The 17,343-nt window shown below is 38.0% G+C and overlaps 1 protein-coding gene and 1 long non-coding RNA gene across 4 annotated transcripts in view; both read left to right on the forward strand.

Moving 5' to 3' along the window:
• The first annotated feature begins 316 nt into the window (after positions 1-316).
• Positions 317-17,343, forward strand: part of MICU3 (mitochondrial calcium uptake 3) — a 91,652-nt gene continuing 74,625 nt past the window's right edge. For all 3 annotated transcript variants that reach the window (XM_075997187.1, XM_075997189.1, XM_075997188.1), the window contains exon 1: positions 317-716. In XM_075997187.1, coding sequence (XP_075853302.1) covers positions 336-716 — 381 coding nt within the window. In that variant the 5' untranslated portion in view covers positions 317-335. The remainder of the gene's footprint in view (positions 717-17,343) is intronic.
• LOC142864093 (uncharacterized) lies at positions 785-16,309 on the forward strand. The gene is made up of 2 exons (XR_012914689.1): positions 785-872; positions 13,535-16,309. It is a non-coding gene; the product is annotated as an uncharacterized LOC142864093 (long non-coding RNA).

Consider the following 17,343-nt stretch of genomic DNA (forward strand, 5'->3'; position numbering starts at 1 on the left):
GCTGGCGGACGGGCGCCCGGACACCCGGGGATTCCGCCGTGTTCCGCTGACCCCGCTGCACCCGGCGGGGTTGGGTCCTCGCGCAGCCAGGTGCCGGCGCGGTTATTTATGACTGCGTGGTTGCGGGGCTGAAGAGCAGCCGGGCTCCGCCGCGTCCTCCGGGCTCCCCCGGGACCCTCAGCTGCAGGCCGCTCCGGGGAGACCCCAGGCCCTGCGCTCGCAGGGGTCGCTCTCGGACAGCGGAGAACCGCTCCGCACCGACTTCTCGCGAGGTTTCGGCTCCCCCTCCGCCCCCCTCCCGCCCCCTCCCAGCTCCGGTGCGGGCGGCTCCCGCTATGGCTGCACTGCGGAGGCTCCTGTGGCCGCCGCCTCGGCTGCCGCCTCCGCTGTCGGCTCACCAGCCCTTCCCAGGGCCGTGGGGGCGGCCTGCGGGGACAGCCCCGGGCCTTCCCGGGCGGCCCTTCCCCTGCCGGGAGGATGAGGAGCGAGCTGTGGCCGAGGCGGCTTGGAGGCGGCGGCGGCGCTGGGGCGAGCTGAGCATCGCGGCGGCGGCCGGCGGGGGTCTCGTCGGCCTCGTGTGCTACCGGCTGTACGGGGAGCCCAGGTCCGACCCACCCGAGCCCGGACGGCCCTCAGAGAGCGCGGCCGCGGAGCCCGAGGACCCACCCCGCGGCCGGGGGCTGTTGCCCATCCCGGTCGCGGCTGCCAAGGAGACCGTAAGTGCGTGAGCGCGTGCGCGCGCCGGGGCCCGCCCGCAGGTGACGCCCCCGGGTTGGGCGGCCAGGTGCTCCACCTGCGCCGGGGAGGGCTGCTGTGACAACCGCGCAGGGTGCGCCGGAGAGTGTGGGCCGCCGTGACACTGGACACTGGAGGTTGTGGAGACACTGTGAGCCCTGAGGCCGCGGGTGGGGAACCTCCTGTGAGCGACACTGAGACCGCTTAGGCCGGACGACCTGGGGTCCTCCTTTCACCCATGTGTTGGGAAGACATAGGTGATGCTGTCATTGAAACGGCAGGACTTTAAAGGTTGCTATGGCTACTATCAACCCAAATCACAAACCAATACTTCCCCCTTTAAAAAAAAAAAAACAAAACACAAATGAAGGTCATGACTGGCAGAAAGTGGGCGGCTGCATGTGTGGGAAAAGGGAACCTCCAGACTGGGCAGTGCAGCAGCAAATGACCCAGGAGGTCCAGTGCTATAGGATGAGTTTTGAAGCAGTGGTCTGAGGTCTCAAAGCCACTACATTAGCGTATGGAAATTTATTAGCCCCAAGGGCTAATAAATGCTAAATCTGTGTAGCCTCCTTGTAGGTCAAAAGGAATGGGGATTTTATTAGACTGGAAAAGAAAAAAACATTTATTCAAAAAGAGTATACATATTTCTCTTCCCACCCCACCACTAAAGCCAGAATCCCTTAAGTAGATACAATAAAACAGAAGATGGAAAGGACAGCAAAAGTAGGAGACTCAATGAAGCTAACCCCTACAGAGGAACATGACGTGAAAATGAACAAGTGTCATTATGTAGTTAATATAAGGTATGGGTAAATGTAAGGCAAGGGTAAATAAAGGAGCATGTTTTTGTCACATCGGTCTACTTAATAGTCATAAATGACTAGGAAAATTGTCTAGGGAACTCTTCTTTTGGAAAATTGGAAGAGTGTGAAAGGCTTAGATGAAAATAATTTAGAAAAGAGACAGCTATGCTGTTTTTAACTTCAGTGACATTTACATAGCCTTCATTCTTTGCCTAAATACACAGTTGTCATCTGATGTGAGTGCATCAGTTCTTTTGGTGGAGGTTGTCAATGCCTTTAGTTTAGGGACGCTATTTTATGGACTATATAGCAGCAAATCACAAGCACACAACATAAAGTACTTTTATTCAATGAATATTTAAAATACTAGGAAATGCCTTCCATCTTCATCCCCCCCCCCCCACTATCCCCCCACTCCCATACACATACACTTTTATGTCTTGGGATTACACTATACCCTTATGAACCAAGTCAGAACTTTGAATCAACCACAGTTGATCTGGGAACTGATTAGTAAGGTAGGGAACATTCAAATAGTATTTTCTTTTCTTTCTTTCTTTCTTTTTTTTTTTTTTAAAGTAAATGTTACTTTTAAAGTTGAAAGACAATATTATGCAGTTTTTAAAAGACTACACTCAGAAAGCTAGAACTCTGGCTCTACCACCTGCTAGTTGTATCATTATGGGCAAAGTACTTAACCTATCAATGCCTGTTTCCTCATCTGTAAAATGAGGCTAATAGTCTGATAGGGTGTTATGAAAGTTAAATGAGTTACTACAGTATATTTAAAACAGAATGATAGCCCTGGCGTGTAGTAAACATTCAATATATCGATTTTACTTTATATTTTATTCATTTATTTACTTGTCTATTTTTATTTACTTACATTATTTTGCTTAGTGTTTATGAAAATTCCTGTGCATTGTTTTAGATGTCTAATACTAAAGTCTCATGTCTTGCCCTTCCCAAGTCTCTAGTACTACGTTCTGATTATCATGCCTTTTGTATGTGACCTTTTTTCTCTTTCTGAAAAATTTATGATCTCTTTATTCCCGGCGTGTGAAATTTTTATGGTAATTGCTTTGATGTGGGCATTTTTTAATTGATTGTGCTGGGTACTAAGGGGCCATTTCAGTGTGGACATTCATATCTAAAAGTTCTGTGAAATTTTCTTGTATTATTTCTTTGACATTTTCTCTTCTCCCTTTTTCTATTACCTTTCTGTGGAACTACTGTTAATATCATGTTAAAACTCTGGACAGATCCCAGTCTAATTCTAATCTTTCTTATATTATGGTTTTAAAAATCTTTTTGTCTATTAATTTTTTTAATTCAAAGAACTATTTTGTGTTCTCTTATGTTCTCGTGTTACATGCATTCTATTTTGTTTCATGGCTGCTATATTTTCTCTTTTTGTTATAAGGATATAAATTGTAGTTTTGCTTTGTCTTCTGCCCTGTGCATTGCTTTGTCTTTTCCAGATTCTTTTTTAATTTATAAGCTTTTACCTTCATTTTGGAGGTTTTCCTCACATATGTGTGGTTGTTGCCTATCTATCATTTCAGAATCACCTTAGAAGGTCTTTGTATATCAACATGGCTTTTCATTTGTTGATATGGACTTATTAGAGTAGCATCCAAATGTCAGCATCTTATAGCTCTTTTTCCCTGGTACTACTGAGTTTCTCCAAAGAATAGGAAAAGTGGAAAGGGCAGTAATCTGGATATAGGCACGTGTGCACATATATGGAAGAACGTGTGTGTTGGATGAGTATCTAAAGATGCACTTACAAATTATCTAATCCTCTGTTTTCAGCCTTATCACTTACTCTGCCTCCACAGCTCCTTGTGTTCCCCAGGCCTTGTCCTTACAGCAAATAACTTCCTTCATTTGGCTGTCTTCTCCACAGCACCCAGGAAGTGCCTCTGCTCCCTTAAATCAATGACCACTCCTCCATCTCTTCAATTTTATAACAATTTGACAAATTCTCTTGAGTGTTTTAGTCTCCTCTCCTTTTCTTTTTTTTAGTCCTTGTGTATTTATACCTTTTATGTTCCTTCACTGTGTTTTTAGTGTGGTTAGTGGAGGAAGAGGTTGAAAGAGACTCTTAAGGTCAGTTGGCCGTTTTTCAGAAATATTGTTATTTTTTGAGTTAGAATCTTGCTCTGTTTCCCTGGGTTGAGTGCAGTGGTGTCATCGTAGCTCACAGCATCCTCAAACTCCTGGGCCCAAGTGATCCTCCTGCCTCAGCCTCCTCAGTAGCTGGGACTACAGGGCATGCGCCACCACGCCCAGCTAATTTTTCTATTTTTAGTAGAGACGGGGTTTTGCTTTTGCTCAGGCTGGTCTCAAACTCCTGAGCTCAAGCAATCCTCCCACCTTGGCCTCCCAGAGTGCTAGGATTACAGGCATGAGCTACCATGACCAACCCAGAAATACTATTTTAAACCTATGCTTCTGCTTTGTTTATTATTTTTATTTTCCTGAAGTGATAGAAATGATTCATTTTGATATTTAAAACTATAGCTAAGAAATTTTGATTTATAAGGCATCTTTAAAGCATCATGTTATACTGAGCAAAAGTCTGTCATATAAATTAACCTATACATGTTTTAAGAATAATTTAATTGGTAGGAGTGAACAGAAATAACTTACAGAAATACAGTTCTATTACCATAGCCTTGAAGGTTTTTGTTTTAAGGACTCTAAACTTCTCTAGAAGGCCTTCCCTGACTCCACAGATTTGTTAAAATTTCCCTGCTTATTTATACTGTCATATAATGAATTTTTTGTAATTATTTGTTCATGGTTTGTCTTCTCTGCTTGTCTTGCTCTTTTAAGGAGAAGCCCTGTGTTGGTCATGGTCACCTTTATATCTTCTTGCCTAGTATGGGCCTTAGCCCAGTAAGCACAATAAAGATGTGTTGAATAAGTAAGGCCATAGTAAATATTTGCATGGGACATATACACTGCGAGAATTAATAGTTTAATATTTTGTTCAGCAAAAGTAGTTATTTAAAGCATTAGAATTGGGAAGACTTCAGTCAAGGTCAAAATTCCAGGCTTTGGGAGATCAAATCATGTGAACTGTATTTACTTTAATTGTACAAGTTTGCCTTGTCAAAATTTTTTGGTCAACCATGGCCTTTGAACTTTATTAATATTATGAAGAGATGTTGACAGGATTCTATTTAGAACATTAAAGTTTTAGCCTTACAGCACTATTTTTATTGTGGAAAAAAATTTTGTTCTAGAACTACCTTTTTGTTTTAGGCTCAGGATAAAAAAATCTATTAGATTGCTTAACACGCTTCAATCCAGTATTTTGCTTTTTATACAAAACACATGATCTATTTTATGATTTGTTCATTTTTAGATGCTTCAACTTAATTTAGTTGTACTCTTGGAGTGGAAAACAAATTCGACTTAAGTTAAGAGTCACACATCTCTCACTTTAAATCAAAAGCTAGAAGTGTTTACATTTTGTGAGGAAGGCATGTCAAAAGCCAAGACAGGCCAACAGTTAGGCCTCTTGCTCCAGACAGTTAACCAAGTTGTGAATGCCCAGGGAAAGTTTTTGAAGGAAATTAAAAGTGCCACTCCGTGAACACATCAATAATAAGAAGGCAAAACAGGCTTACAGCCATGGGAAGAAAGTTTTAGTGGTCTGGATAGAAGAGCAAACCAACCTCAACATTGCCTTAAGACAAAGTCTAATCCAGAGCAAGGCCTTACCTCTCTTCAGTTCTGTGAAGGCTGAGAAGTGAGGAATCTGCAGAAGAAAAGTTTAAAGCTAGCAGAGGTTGGTTCATGAGATTTAAGGAAAGTAGCTGTCTCCGTAACATAAAAGTACAGGGTGAAGCAGAAAGTGCTGATGTAGAAGCTGCAGCAAGTGATCCAAAAGATCTAGCTAAGAGAATTGATGAAGGGGCTACACTAAACAACAGATTTTTAATGTAGACAAAACAGCCTTTTGTTGGAAGAAGATGCCATCTAGGTCTTTCATAACTAGAGAGGAGAAGTCAATGCCTGGCTTTAAAGTTTCAAGGGCTAGGCTGACTCTCTTATTAGGGGCTAATGTAGCTAGTGACTTTAAGTTGAAGCCAGTGCTCATTGACCATTTCAGTTATGAAAAATATACTCTGGCTATGCTTTATAAATGGAAAACAAAGCCTGAATGATAGCACATTTGTCAGCATGGTTTACTGAATATTTTAAGCCCACTATTGAGACCTACTGCTGAGGGAAAAAAAAAAAAGATTCATTTCAAAATATTTCTACCCCTGGTCACCCAAGAGCTCTGATGAAGATGTACATTCTGATGGAATGTTGCTCTTACGTGTGCTAACACAACTTTCATTCTGTAGCCCATGGATCAAGGAGTAATTTTGACTTTCAATTCTTCTTATTTAAGAAATAAATTTCATAAGTCTATAGCTGTCATAAATTGTGATTTCTCTGGTGGATCTGAGCAAAGTAAATTGAAGACCTTTTGGAAAGGAGTTATTGTTCTAGATGACATCAAGAACATTTGTGATTCATGGGAGGAGGTGAAAATATCAACATTAACAGAAGAAGTTTGGAAGAAGTTGATTCGAACCCTCATGAATGATTTTGAGGGATTCAAGACTTCAGTGGAGGAAGTAACTGCAGATGTGGTGGAAATAGGGAGACAACTAGAATTAGAAGTGGAGCCTGAAGATGTGACTAATTGGCTGCACTCTCATGATAAAACTTGAATAGATAAGGAGTTGCATCTTATGGATAAGCAAAGAGAATGTTTTCTTGAGATGGAAATCTACTCCTAGTGAAGAAGCTGTGAACATTGTTGAAATGACGACAGAGGGATTTAGAATAATCTTAATAAAGTAGCAGCAGGGTTTGAGAGGATTGATTACCATCAAAAACAGCTTTACATGCTATAGAGAAATCTTTCATGAAAGGAAGAATCAATCGATGTGGCAAACTGCATTGTCTTATTTTAAGAAAATGCCGTAGTCACCCCAGCCTTCAGTAGCCACCACCCTGATCAGTCAGCAGCCATCAATATGGGGGCAAGACCCTCCACCAGTGAAAAGGTTACAGCTCGCTGAAGGCTCAGATATTTGCTAGCATCCTTTTAGCAATGAAGTACTTTTTAATTAAGGTATATAGTTGTTTTTAGATCTAATGCTATTATACACTTAATAGACTGTAGTATAATGTAAATATCACTTTTGTATGCACTGGAAAACCAAAATATTTGTGTGACTTGCTTTATTGTGGTGGTCTGGAACTGAACCTTAGTATCTCCAAGGTATGCCTGTAAATGGAGAATAATCTTAATTTTTTTATGTGAGGGAAGTCACATATATATGAAATTGAAGATGGGTTAATTCTGTGTAGAATAATGTTTACGAGAGCTAAACTAGGTGATCCCCTTTTTAAATTTCCTCAGTCGTGACAGTTGACCAGATTCTACCTGCACTCCTACATGGCCTGACCATGCGATGGATTCACATGCAATGATTTGTGTATAGATTATTTTTCCGTAAGGAATTCACAGAGTAAAATTTGGATGAATTTGGGGAAAAAAATATTTCCTTTTTCTGATTACACCAAACCTGAAGTTGTAGAAATAAATGCACCTTTTTGTCTGGGTTCTAAGAAAGCTAGTTACAACATTTCGTGGGTGCCTTTTTGTTCAGATTCACATTGGGAATCAGCATATGAAACTGTCATAATCTTTAACTTAAATTAAAAAAAACATCATCTATAATTCTAAGATTTGGAAATTTTCTAATATGTACAGCAATTAGCTTGAATGAACATATATAACAGCTTTTTTTCTTGATTTATGTAATCTCCACCTTAAAAATATGCAAACAAATATGCAAACAAATAATGCAAAATATGCAAACAAATATGGAAAAATTGTATTTTACTTTGAATTGTATTTTCAATTGGATTCAGGTGTCTTTGGGTGTAATGTGACTTCTAATTGATTTTCACATAAATTCTGCTTATATAATTTTGGATTGGATTGTATATGAGTACTAAGTAAAATGTAGCTGCCCTCTTATAGATTAAATATATAATTTATCCCTAATAATTTTTGAAAAATGAATGCCATTTTCCACCTAAAGATAAAAGAAGACATTTGAGATTGTTAAAACAATTATACTAACGGTATATTTTATATTGTGTATGTTTAAGTGGTACAAGGTAATATTTTGATATAAATATATATTGTAGAATTACTAAATAAAGCTAATTAATGTATCCATAACCTTACATTCTTAACATTTTTGATCCTAAATATTTAAAGCATCTTTGAGGGAGATTTCATTCATCACCCACACTATAACATATAAGTCTTGTTATCTTTAATAAATTTGTATTTAATGACCTTTCTGGATTTAAAAATCCAGAAACAAATTATAATTTTTCTAATTATTACAGTTCTTTAGCAATCTTGCTTTTACAAAATCATCTCATTGATGAAAATTTGCTTTTGACTTTATAGAGATCAGATCATCTACATACCTTAGCACTGCAGTTCCCAACCCCTGGGCTGTGGACTGGTACTGGTACCAGGCCATGGCCTGTTAGGAACCGGCCACACAGTAGGAGATGATCAGCAGCAAGCAAGCAAGCGAAGCTTCATCTGTATTTACAGCCTCTCCCCATTGGTCACATCACTGCATAAGCGCCGCCTCCTGTCAGATCAGCAGTGGCATTAGATTCTCATAGGAGTATGAATCCTACTGTAAACTGCGCATGCCAGGGATCTGGGTTGCGTGCTCCTTATGGGACTCTAATGCCTGATGATCTGAGGTGGAGCTGAGGTGGTGATGCTAGCACTGAGGAGTGGCTGCAAATACAGATTATCATTAGCTTAGAGGTTTTGACTGCACAATAAATGTAATGTGCTTGAATCATCCCGAAAACATACCTCCAGCCCTGGTCTATGGAAAAATTTGCTTCCATGAAACTGGTCCCTGGTGCCAAAAAGGTTGGGGACTGCTGCCTTAGCAGAAGGTGAAATAGTGAATGTCTATTACCTTGTGTTATCTGTGAGGACTGACGATTAGACACTGAGTCATAATAGCATTAGTAGTTGTGAATTTAGTAACTAAATTACAGTTTTATGAAATAGCAGATGCAGAGATCATACATTTTTGTTTTCTTCCCCCTAAATATATGAGAAAACAAAACATTCACTTTCTTGGTGGCATCCTTAGTCTTTGGCATCCTTAGTCCTTAGTATTTGACCGGTGGCTGGTCAAATGCTTTAATGTTTTTCTTATTTTGAGATGGTTGTACATATAAAATTATGTATGGTAGTCTCACCTTATCCATGTTTTCTCTTTCTGTGGTTTTAGTTACCAGTGATCAACCTTTCTCTGAAAATATTAAATGGAAAATATAATATATTAAATATTTAAATACAAAAATATTAAATGGAGGTGATGTTATCTTCTGAGAGCAAGATACAGAAATGTCTAAAGTAACTACAATAGAGATTTAGGGGAGAGTGGAGGATTAAAATAGCCATTGTAAAAAACTAGAAAACCATGAAATCTTTTATAATCATTTGCTCATGTTTTTCATTTGCAAGATTAAATGTGAGGTGTTTAATGATAAAATGAATTTTTAAACTTGCTCGTGAAATGCAGTTTTTTTACAGGGTCACAACTTTTGCTGTTCTAATTTATAAGTTCTTTATGTAATCTCTTTTAAAAAAATATGTATAAACCTTAGTAATCTGAATAAATTAGTACTTTTTTAAACCCATGACATAATCTTTAATTTACATAGCAAATGTACCAAACTTACAATACTGATTTTATTCTTTTTGTTTAAACTTGATAGGCAAATTTAAACTGAAGAATATGAATCACACCAACGTCTTGTAATTGTGCCAAACACTGAGAATTTGAGTAACTTTATTTTGTGTGGTGTAATCATTCTCATGATAGAGAAAATATGTTAAAAAAATCAAACAAGCTCTATTTTTGGCATTATCTATCCAGCACTAAAAGACAGCACAATAGAAAAATGAACACAGGGTCTGAATAGGCACATCAAAAAGAAAATATCCAGAAGACTGATAAACACATGAAAAGATGCTTAACATCACTAATAAGAGAGAAATATAAGCTATAAACACAACGAGGCACTATTTCTTACCAGTTACATTGGTGTAAAATTAAAAATACTGACAATAACTGTTGGCAGTGATGTGGAGCAACAAAAATTCTCATTCTGCTCATAGGCATACATATTATGTAGAAAATAGATTGGAAGGTTCACATGCCTACTAACTCAAATTCTATCTAGATAATACACTCTTGAGAAATTGAAACATGCACAAGGAGACATGTTTTTAACAATGTTTTCACATGGCCTTATTAACTCCATTTCTCATCCTGTGTAGCTGCTCCAGAACATTGTGTTCCGCTCTGCCTGCAGCACACCTCACCTTGCCCTGTCTCAAGCAAATGACCTCTCTTCATTCTTTACGGAGGAAATGATCTGTCCTAAGTAAATTTGCTCAGTTTACTATTTCCTCACGACTAAATTTGCTTTTGTCTCACCCTTATCTCCTTCCCCTAGTCTCATAGGAGAGAATGCCACACTTCCTGTCAGATTCCAGAGAAGAGTTTGGGATTCATAAGTCAGCATTGGGTGTGATTTTCCTTTAGCAGTGCTCAAGGAGATGGAGTTATTCCAGGTGTAGGGAGATATGGGGTGATTACAGAATTTTGTCCTTGCATTTTGAAGTTAGGAAGTCAGAGAACTTTGAGGCTTTTATTAGATGGGCCATCTACTTGAATTTCGAAGGTCTATCTGACATGATTTGGGATGGTGAGGAAAATTATGAGTCATGTATCAAAGTCCTCTTTAAAAAGTGAGTGGGAATGTCTACAGTTTGCCACTGGCAAGGTGGTAAGTGATATAACCAGAGCATATCTGCCTTCATTAGCATCAATGGATCAGAATTTATTTGTCAAATATAAATGTCCAGGTGAAGTTGGTGGCAGAAAAGAGCAGATTGCCTTCATCCTCATCAGTGACCCAAAATACTGGTTGCTGAAAGACAGGAGACCAGGTTTGTTCAGTTCCACAAGTATGTTGAACTTTTGGGAGTATATTAGGGTGAAGTTCTAAAGGTAAAAGAACATTGTTGAAAAAGGAAACATTCCACTCTGGGCCACATGAAATCCTTGAGTAGCTTCTTGATTTTCCCAATATATCACATTCTAGGAGCATTTTCTTTTCCCTGGGATGTACTCTTCTCCAGAGAGAAATACCAGATTAAAGTTATCTGATTCCGTGCTTTCATTTTCTGCTTGATTCTTGTCAAGATACATCATCTCCAAGACCCATGTGGTACCCCAACTTAATATACAGAATCAAAATTATCAATTATGATTCTATTAGGGTAGTAATAACAAATAGATCTTCACATTTCAGTGGATTAACCCATGAAAGCTTTATTGTTTATGTGGGTATTGTTTATGTAGCTATTCTAGGTGTGTGTATGGGTTGAGGAAGACTCCTCCATGTGACTCCCCTTCATGTTGTTATTCAGGGACCTAGACTGATGGCAACTTTGCCATCAAATTCACTGATTTTACTTATTTCCACAACCACCACTTCTTTGAACCTGCTCTACAGCCATTTTCCAGGAGCATAATCTGTAATCTGCTGGAAAATTTATCAGCCTCTGTGTTTCCATGCAAAGAAAACACTGTATAGTTCTGTATTTGAGGAATAAGGAAGAACTTATTCCATTTTATTGAATATCAACCTTTTTATCTTCTTTCATAGTTAATTATGAATATTTTAAACTAGAAATATTTCAGACTTTCTCTTGGATGATGAAACTAAATCTCTTTAGTTTCATAACTCTTCCAGTATAAAACCTAATTTAAAGACTACATGTTAATTATGCCTTTAAAAATGTTTATTTCTCAAATGAGATACAATGTATAAAGAGGTTCAGTCTTAGTGCTCTGCCTCTGTCTCTGTGACAATGGCTAAGACATTTAACCTTTCAGAGGCATCATTTCTTTGTCTGTGAAATGTCATAGGTAGGGATTAGTGGATTTGAATCTGTAAGGTCCATTACAACTATACAGTTCTTCAATCTTAAAGTCACTCTAGTGTTTCCAATGCTTGATTATTACTACTATTTGCTTTAAAGTTGTTCCCATCCTTTAGTCCTCTCTAAACTTAGATTTATATTAGTTTTATAACCTTTGTCTCAGATAATGCCTTTTGGCTTTTAGTACTGTTAAATTCAAATGACACTTCAGTGCTTCCAGCAAATGCCAGTGTGATAGGAATAAACTGCCAAAGCTAAGTGATGTATGATTTTTAAACCTTGTTCATTCTTTTTGTTCAACGATTTCTGCAGATGAAAAATTGAATATTACTTTCTAAATTTTAGACCTTTTAATCCTTCTCACATTTTTCTTATACTTTCCTATATCAGTTATTTTTGCCACATTTAAAAGATATCGAGAATTATATATTCCATCATTCAGAACACACAATTATTAACATTTTGACATATTTGTTTCCAGGCTTTTTCAGAGATACAAACATAATGTTCCTAAGTGTGCTGTATTTTTTAATAGCAGTATTAAAGAACATAGACTTTTAATAGATTTCCCTTCACTTTTTTTAATTGATTTTATTTTTTTTTAAGTAGTTTTAGTTTCACAGCAAAATTGAGCAGAAAGTGCAGAGTGCCCTCATACCCCTATCCCCACACAGGCTTTCTCCCCAACTGTCAGTATCCTGCACTAGAATGGCACATTTGTTATAACTGATGGACCTATATTGATATATCATCATTACCCAGAATTGATATATATTAGGATTTACCCTTGGTGTTGCACATTCTATGTGTTTTGACAAATTATAAATGACATGTATCCACTATTATTATATAGAATTATTAACTTATTTATAGGGGATTAGCTGTTAAGAAGCAATCAAAATTCAAAAGAATTACCCTAGGGCTCAGGAAGAATACCTGGGAAGGAACAAACTTGGAAGGGGAGCCCCTTCCCTAGGTTGGGATTTGGGCCTTATTGGAAAAGGTATGTTTGCAGCTAGAGCTTTTCCACAGTTGCTGGGCTGAAAGCGGCAGACAGTGAAACACAGGCTGGGACTGGCAACGCAGAAGCCTCCTGCTGTGGTGCCATGGAGCCAGGGCTGGCAGGCAGGGGATCATGGGCCAGAACTGGCATTCAGGAGACCCCCTACCGGGAGGTAGGCTGGCTGGTGGGCAGGGAACCTCTAGCTGGGATTAACAAGTAGGAACTCCCCCCACCCACAACACATACATACTGCGGTACAGGAGGGCCAAGGATTCTAGGACTGATCTTAGTTGCTGTTTTTGTTTATAAATGATCTGAAAGAGAGGATCCACAGTGAAATTTTCAAATAATTAGTTATTCCAAAGAGTAAAATTCCAGTTTGAGGAGAATGACCTGCCAGAACATTTGAGGACTATATGAGTGAGTACAGAAAAAGGGCAGTTGCTCTATGGTTGGTGTTATGAACTGAATGTTTGTGTCTTCCTCAAATTGATGTTGAAGCCATAACCCTCAGTGTAGCTGTATTTGGAGATTGGGCCTCTAAGGAAGTAATCAAGGTTAAATGAGCTCATAGGATGGACTCAAGAGAGCTTTCTCTTCCTCCTTCTCTCCTTCATTGAGTGCACCAAGGAAAGGCCATGGAAGACATAGCAAGAAGGCAGTTGTCTAGAAGCTGGGGAGAGAGCCCTTACCAGAACCAACCATGCTAGCACTTGGATCTTAGACTTCTAGCCTTCCAAACTATGAGAAAGTAAATTTCTGTTGTTTAAGCCATCCAGTCTGTGGTATTTTGTTATGGTAACCCAAGCTGGCTAATACTTTTGGTTAAGTTCAAGGTGATTTATTTAGAGAAAAATAATCCAAACTATTAAAGTGTGTTGTGTTCCTTTCTTTCAGGTGCCATTAGAAAAACTATCTTAGAGTCATTGTATAGCCAGGCCTAGAAGACAGTGGCTCTGTGCATAGCTAGAGATTTTGTCATTAAGGGCCAGCCCATCATTCTCCAGAAATAAACAGAATATCACATCGTATGGTGTTTGGGACTAAGCCAGGAAGACTGAGAGAAAGGCAGTGGAGCGTGAGAGAGTTGCAAGCCACAAGGAAATGCCAGATAGTTGGAGTAGTTTTATCACTATGAACTTATTTAGAGAACATCCAACTTATCGTGCCACAGAGGTACTTGATACTTCATAAACTTGGGGCATGGAGCTGAGCAGCCGAAGACTATTTCTAGAGCCAGATGATTAATAGAGTGGATTCTCTTGATTCTATGGGCCAAGGGAAAAGGAAGTGTTCTCATTTAGTTTCCATTTAATCTTTACAATTTGGGGGGGTTAGTGTTGTCCATTTTACAGTTGAAAATACTAAAGTTCATGGAGATTAAGTATTTTGCCCAAGGTTACCTAACTAGAAAGAAGTGAAGCTGGCTTTTAAACATGGGCCAAAGGATTGCAAAACATGTACTTTTATTTCAAGTTGTGTAATATGAAAGAACACTGGATTGGGTGTCATAACACCCAAGTTCTGGTCCCAGACTCATTTGCTGTTTGTCCAGCCCTGATGAAGACCTCTGTCAGCTACGTTAACTTTTGTACAATTGAATTAGTAATATATGTTCGGCAGGCTTTTTAAAAAATAATATGCCATTTTAGAATTTTTCTATATCTTTACATATATGCATTCCTATAAAACGTGAACCTTTTTTTTACCCATTTTTCTATAGCTTGCTTTTTTCATCTAACTATGTATTTTGTGAATCTTAGTATGGTACCACCTCTAGATCTACCATATCCTCTTGAATGGTCTTTATGGTCTAACAGACTATTCCATGGATATGCCATAATTTGTTTAATCATTGTCCTACTGATGGAAATTGTTATTGTTTCTATTTTCACTATTAGAAACATGCTACAGTGAACATACAGGGATCTTAGTAGATGCAAATGCTAAATTGATGGGTTCATAGCTTTTACATTTTAATAGAAACTTCAAATTGTGTTTCCACATGGTTCCACCAAGGTATACATCTACATGTAATATGTAATGAGCAATTTTATTAAAAATGATGTATCTCTGAATGTACATGCTTATTTTTGTAAATTTTTAAATTTTATGTAAATAATATCTATCCTATTATAAGCTTATGTATTGTATTTAATATTATATTTGGGAAATTTAACCATATTCATACATATACTTCTAGTTAATTTATTTTTACTACTGTGTAATATTCTACTATAAGAATATTTCATTAAACTGATATAGTTTCTATTTTTATTTTATTAATATTTTTGTGAAGACCGATAATAATCAGTTTATATAGCCCCTATTGGTTAAAAACAAAGTTTATAAGAACCTTATTTATTCTGTTACTAAGGTACTTTCCCTTACTTGGTTTCTCTATTTGATCTATCCATTTCTGATAGAGATCTATTGAAGTCTCAGCCATAATTGTGAATTGATTAAATTTCTATTGCATTTCTTTAATAGCTTTTCTATCATCTAATTTTAAGCTATTTAGTTCATGTGTGTAATATCTTTTTTTCTTTGTCCTATTTAATGCTTTTGACCCTCAGTTTCATGTATTTTCAAACATTATGAGTAATGTTTAACTGTAACTATAGTAAGGGACATTTATATGGCTTTTTAAAAAACAGTACAACAGTTGCTCTTTTTCGCTGTGGGATTTTAACCCTATCATACTTACTGTGATTGAAAATATATTTGCATTTATTTTTGCAAAAAATAAATGAGCTTGTGTAATTTCTGTATTACCTGACATTGATTGGTCCTGTTTTCTTATCATTTCTCTCCCTCTAGTGGTTTGAAAGTTATGCATCCTATTTCTAGTCTAAAGTTGGTTACACATAAATTTAAACAGTTTGTAATATATATATATCTGAAACTTGAGGATAAATCAGTGTTAGAAAATTTCCCATTCCCAAAATTGCAAATTCTTTGAATGTGTTTTACTATATTGCCTTCCCCACCCTACATTTTTCTGAAGTCAGCTACAGTGTATCAGATAGTTACTGTTTTTTTCAATATTATGCTTTAATTTTTTTTTTTTTTTTTGAGACAGAGTCTCGCTTTGTTGCCCAAACTAGAGTGAGTGCCATGGCATCAGCCTAGCTCACAGCAACCTCAAAACTCCTGGGCTCAAGCGATCCTCCTGCCTCAGCCTCCTGAGTAGCTGGGACTACAGGCATGCGCCACCATGCCAGGCTAATTTTTTCTATATATATTAGTTGGCCAATTAATTTCTTTCTATTTATAGTAGAGACGGGGGTCTCGCTCTTGCTCAGGCTGGTTTCGAACTCCTGAGCTCAAGCAATCTACTCGCCTCGGCCTCCCAGAGTGCTAGGATTACAGGTGTGAGCTACCGTGCCGGGCCTGTGCTTTAATTTTTAAAGGAATCTTATTTAACAATCACAGTAAGCTTGATAACCAAATTCACTCTTTCATTTATTCAGCAAATATTTAGAGCTCAGTACAGGCCAGAAACTATTCTAGGTACTGGAGAAACTGAAGTTTACCAAGTAAACAAAAATTCCTGCCTTCATGGAATTGTGGAATGCTGGAGACATAAATTTTGGATTTGTCAGTATATTTATAATATTTAAAGGCTAGATGAGATCATCAAGGGAGTAATTATAGATTGAAAAAAAGAAAGGAGGTCAAAGGACTGGCCCTCGGGCACTATGTAGATAGAAGTACCAGTAAAAATACAATAAAAAGAACTGCCAGAGAAGTAGGAGGAAAATCAGGAAGGTGGGGTCTTAGAAACTGAGAAAATAAATCATTCAAAAAAAAAAAAAGGTATCAATTGTGTCAAATGTTGTAAGATGAAAACTGAGAGTTGACCTTTGGATTTAGCAACAAGGAGATCATTGATGACCCTGACAAGCAGTTTTACTGGCTTGGTAGTTATGGTGAGGGCAGAGCCTGCTGGAGTAAGTTCAGGAGTGAGAGGAAATATAGGTAGCTGTCTCCAGTAGCCTTGTAGTAAAGGGTAGGAGAGAAATGGCAGGAAGGAGGGCAAAGGGAGCTAAAGGGAGAAGTGGGACAGGGAGCTTTCTCAGATGGGAGGAATAGCAACATGTATGTATGCATGCTGAAGGGAAGTATTCAATAGAGGAGGAAAAAATAATGAGGTTGGCAGGGCAAGAAGATATTGCTGAGCCAAGACCTTGAATAGGCAAGAAAAGATGAGATCTACACACTTAACTGCTATGCTACACTGCCTTCTTAGAAAAATACTTTAACTTATGTCATCTTCCTGTCAATTAATGAGATGATATGTGGAAGTACTTTATAAACTGATAAAAGAACCCTATAATGTAAACTATAACAGTAGAAACTTTATTGAGATATATTTGTATGTACTTGTGCGCTACGTGTGGTATTTTGATACATACATACATACAAGTATAATAATCAAATCAGGGTATTTAGCATCTCCATCAGCGCAAACATTTATCATTTCTTTGTGTTGGGAGCATTTCAAATCTTCTTACCTAGCTATTTTGAAATATACAATATATTATTAACTATAGTCAACCTACTGTGCTATCAAACACTGTAACTTATTCCTTCTATCTAACTGTATGTTTGTACCTGTTAACCAACCTCTCTTCATTCCTCCATCCCTCACCCACCCACCCGTCCCAGCTCTGGTAACTACCATTCTATAAGTAGAGTAGCTG

The sequence above is a fragment of the Microcebus murinus genome, chromosome 24 (assembly GCF_040939455.1).
Source record: "Microcebus murinus isolate Inina chromosome 24, M.murinus_Inina_mat1.0, whole genome shotgun sequence".
In the NCBI taxonomy this organism is placed as follows: domain Eukaryota; kingdom Metazoa; phylum Chordata; class Mammalia; order Primates; family Cheirogaleidae; genus Microcebus; species Microcebus murinus.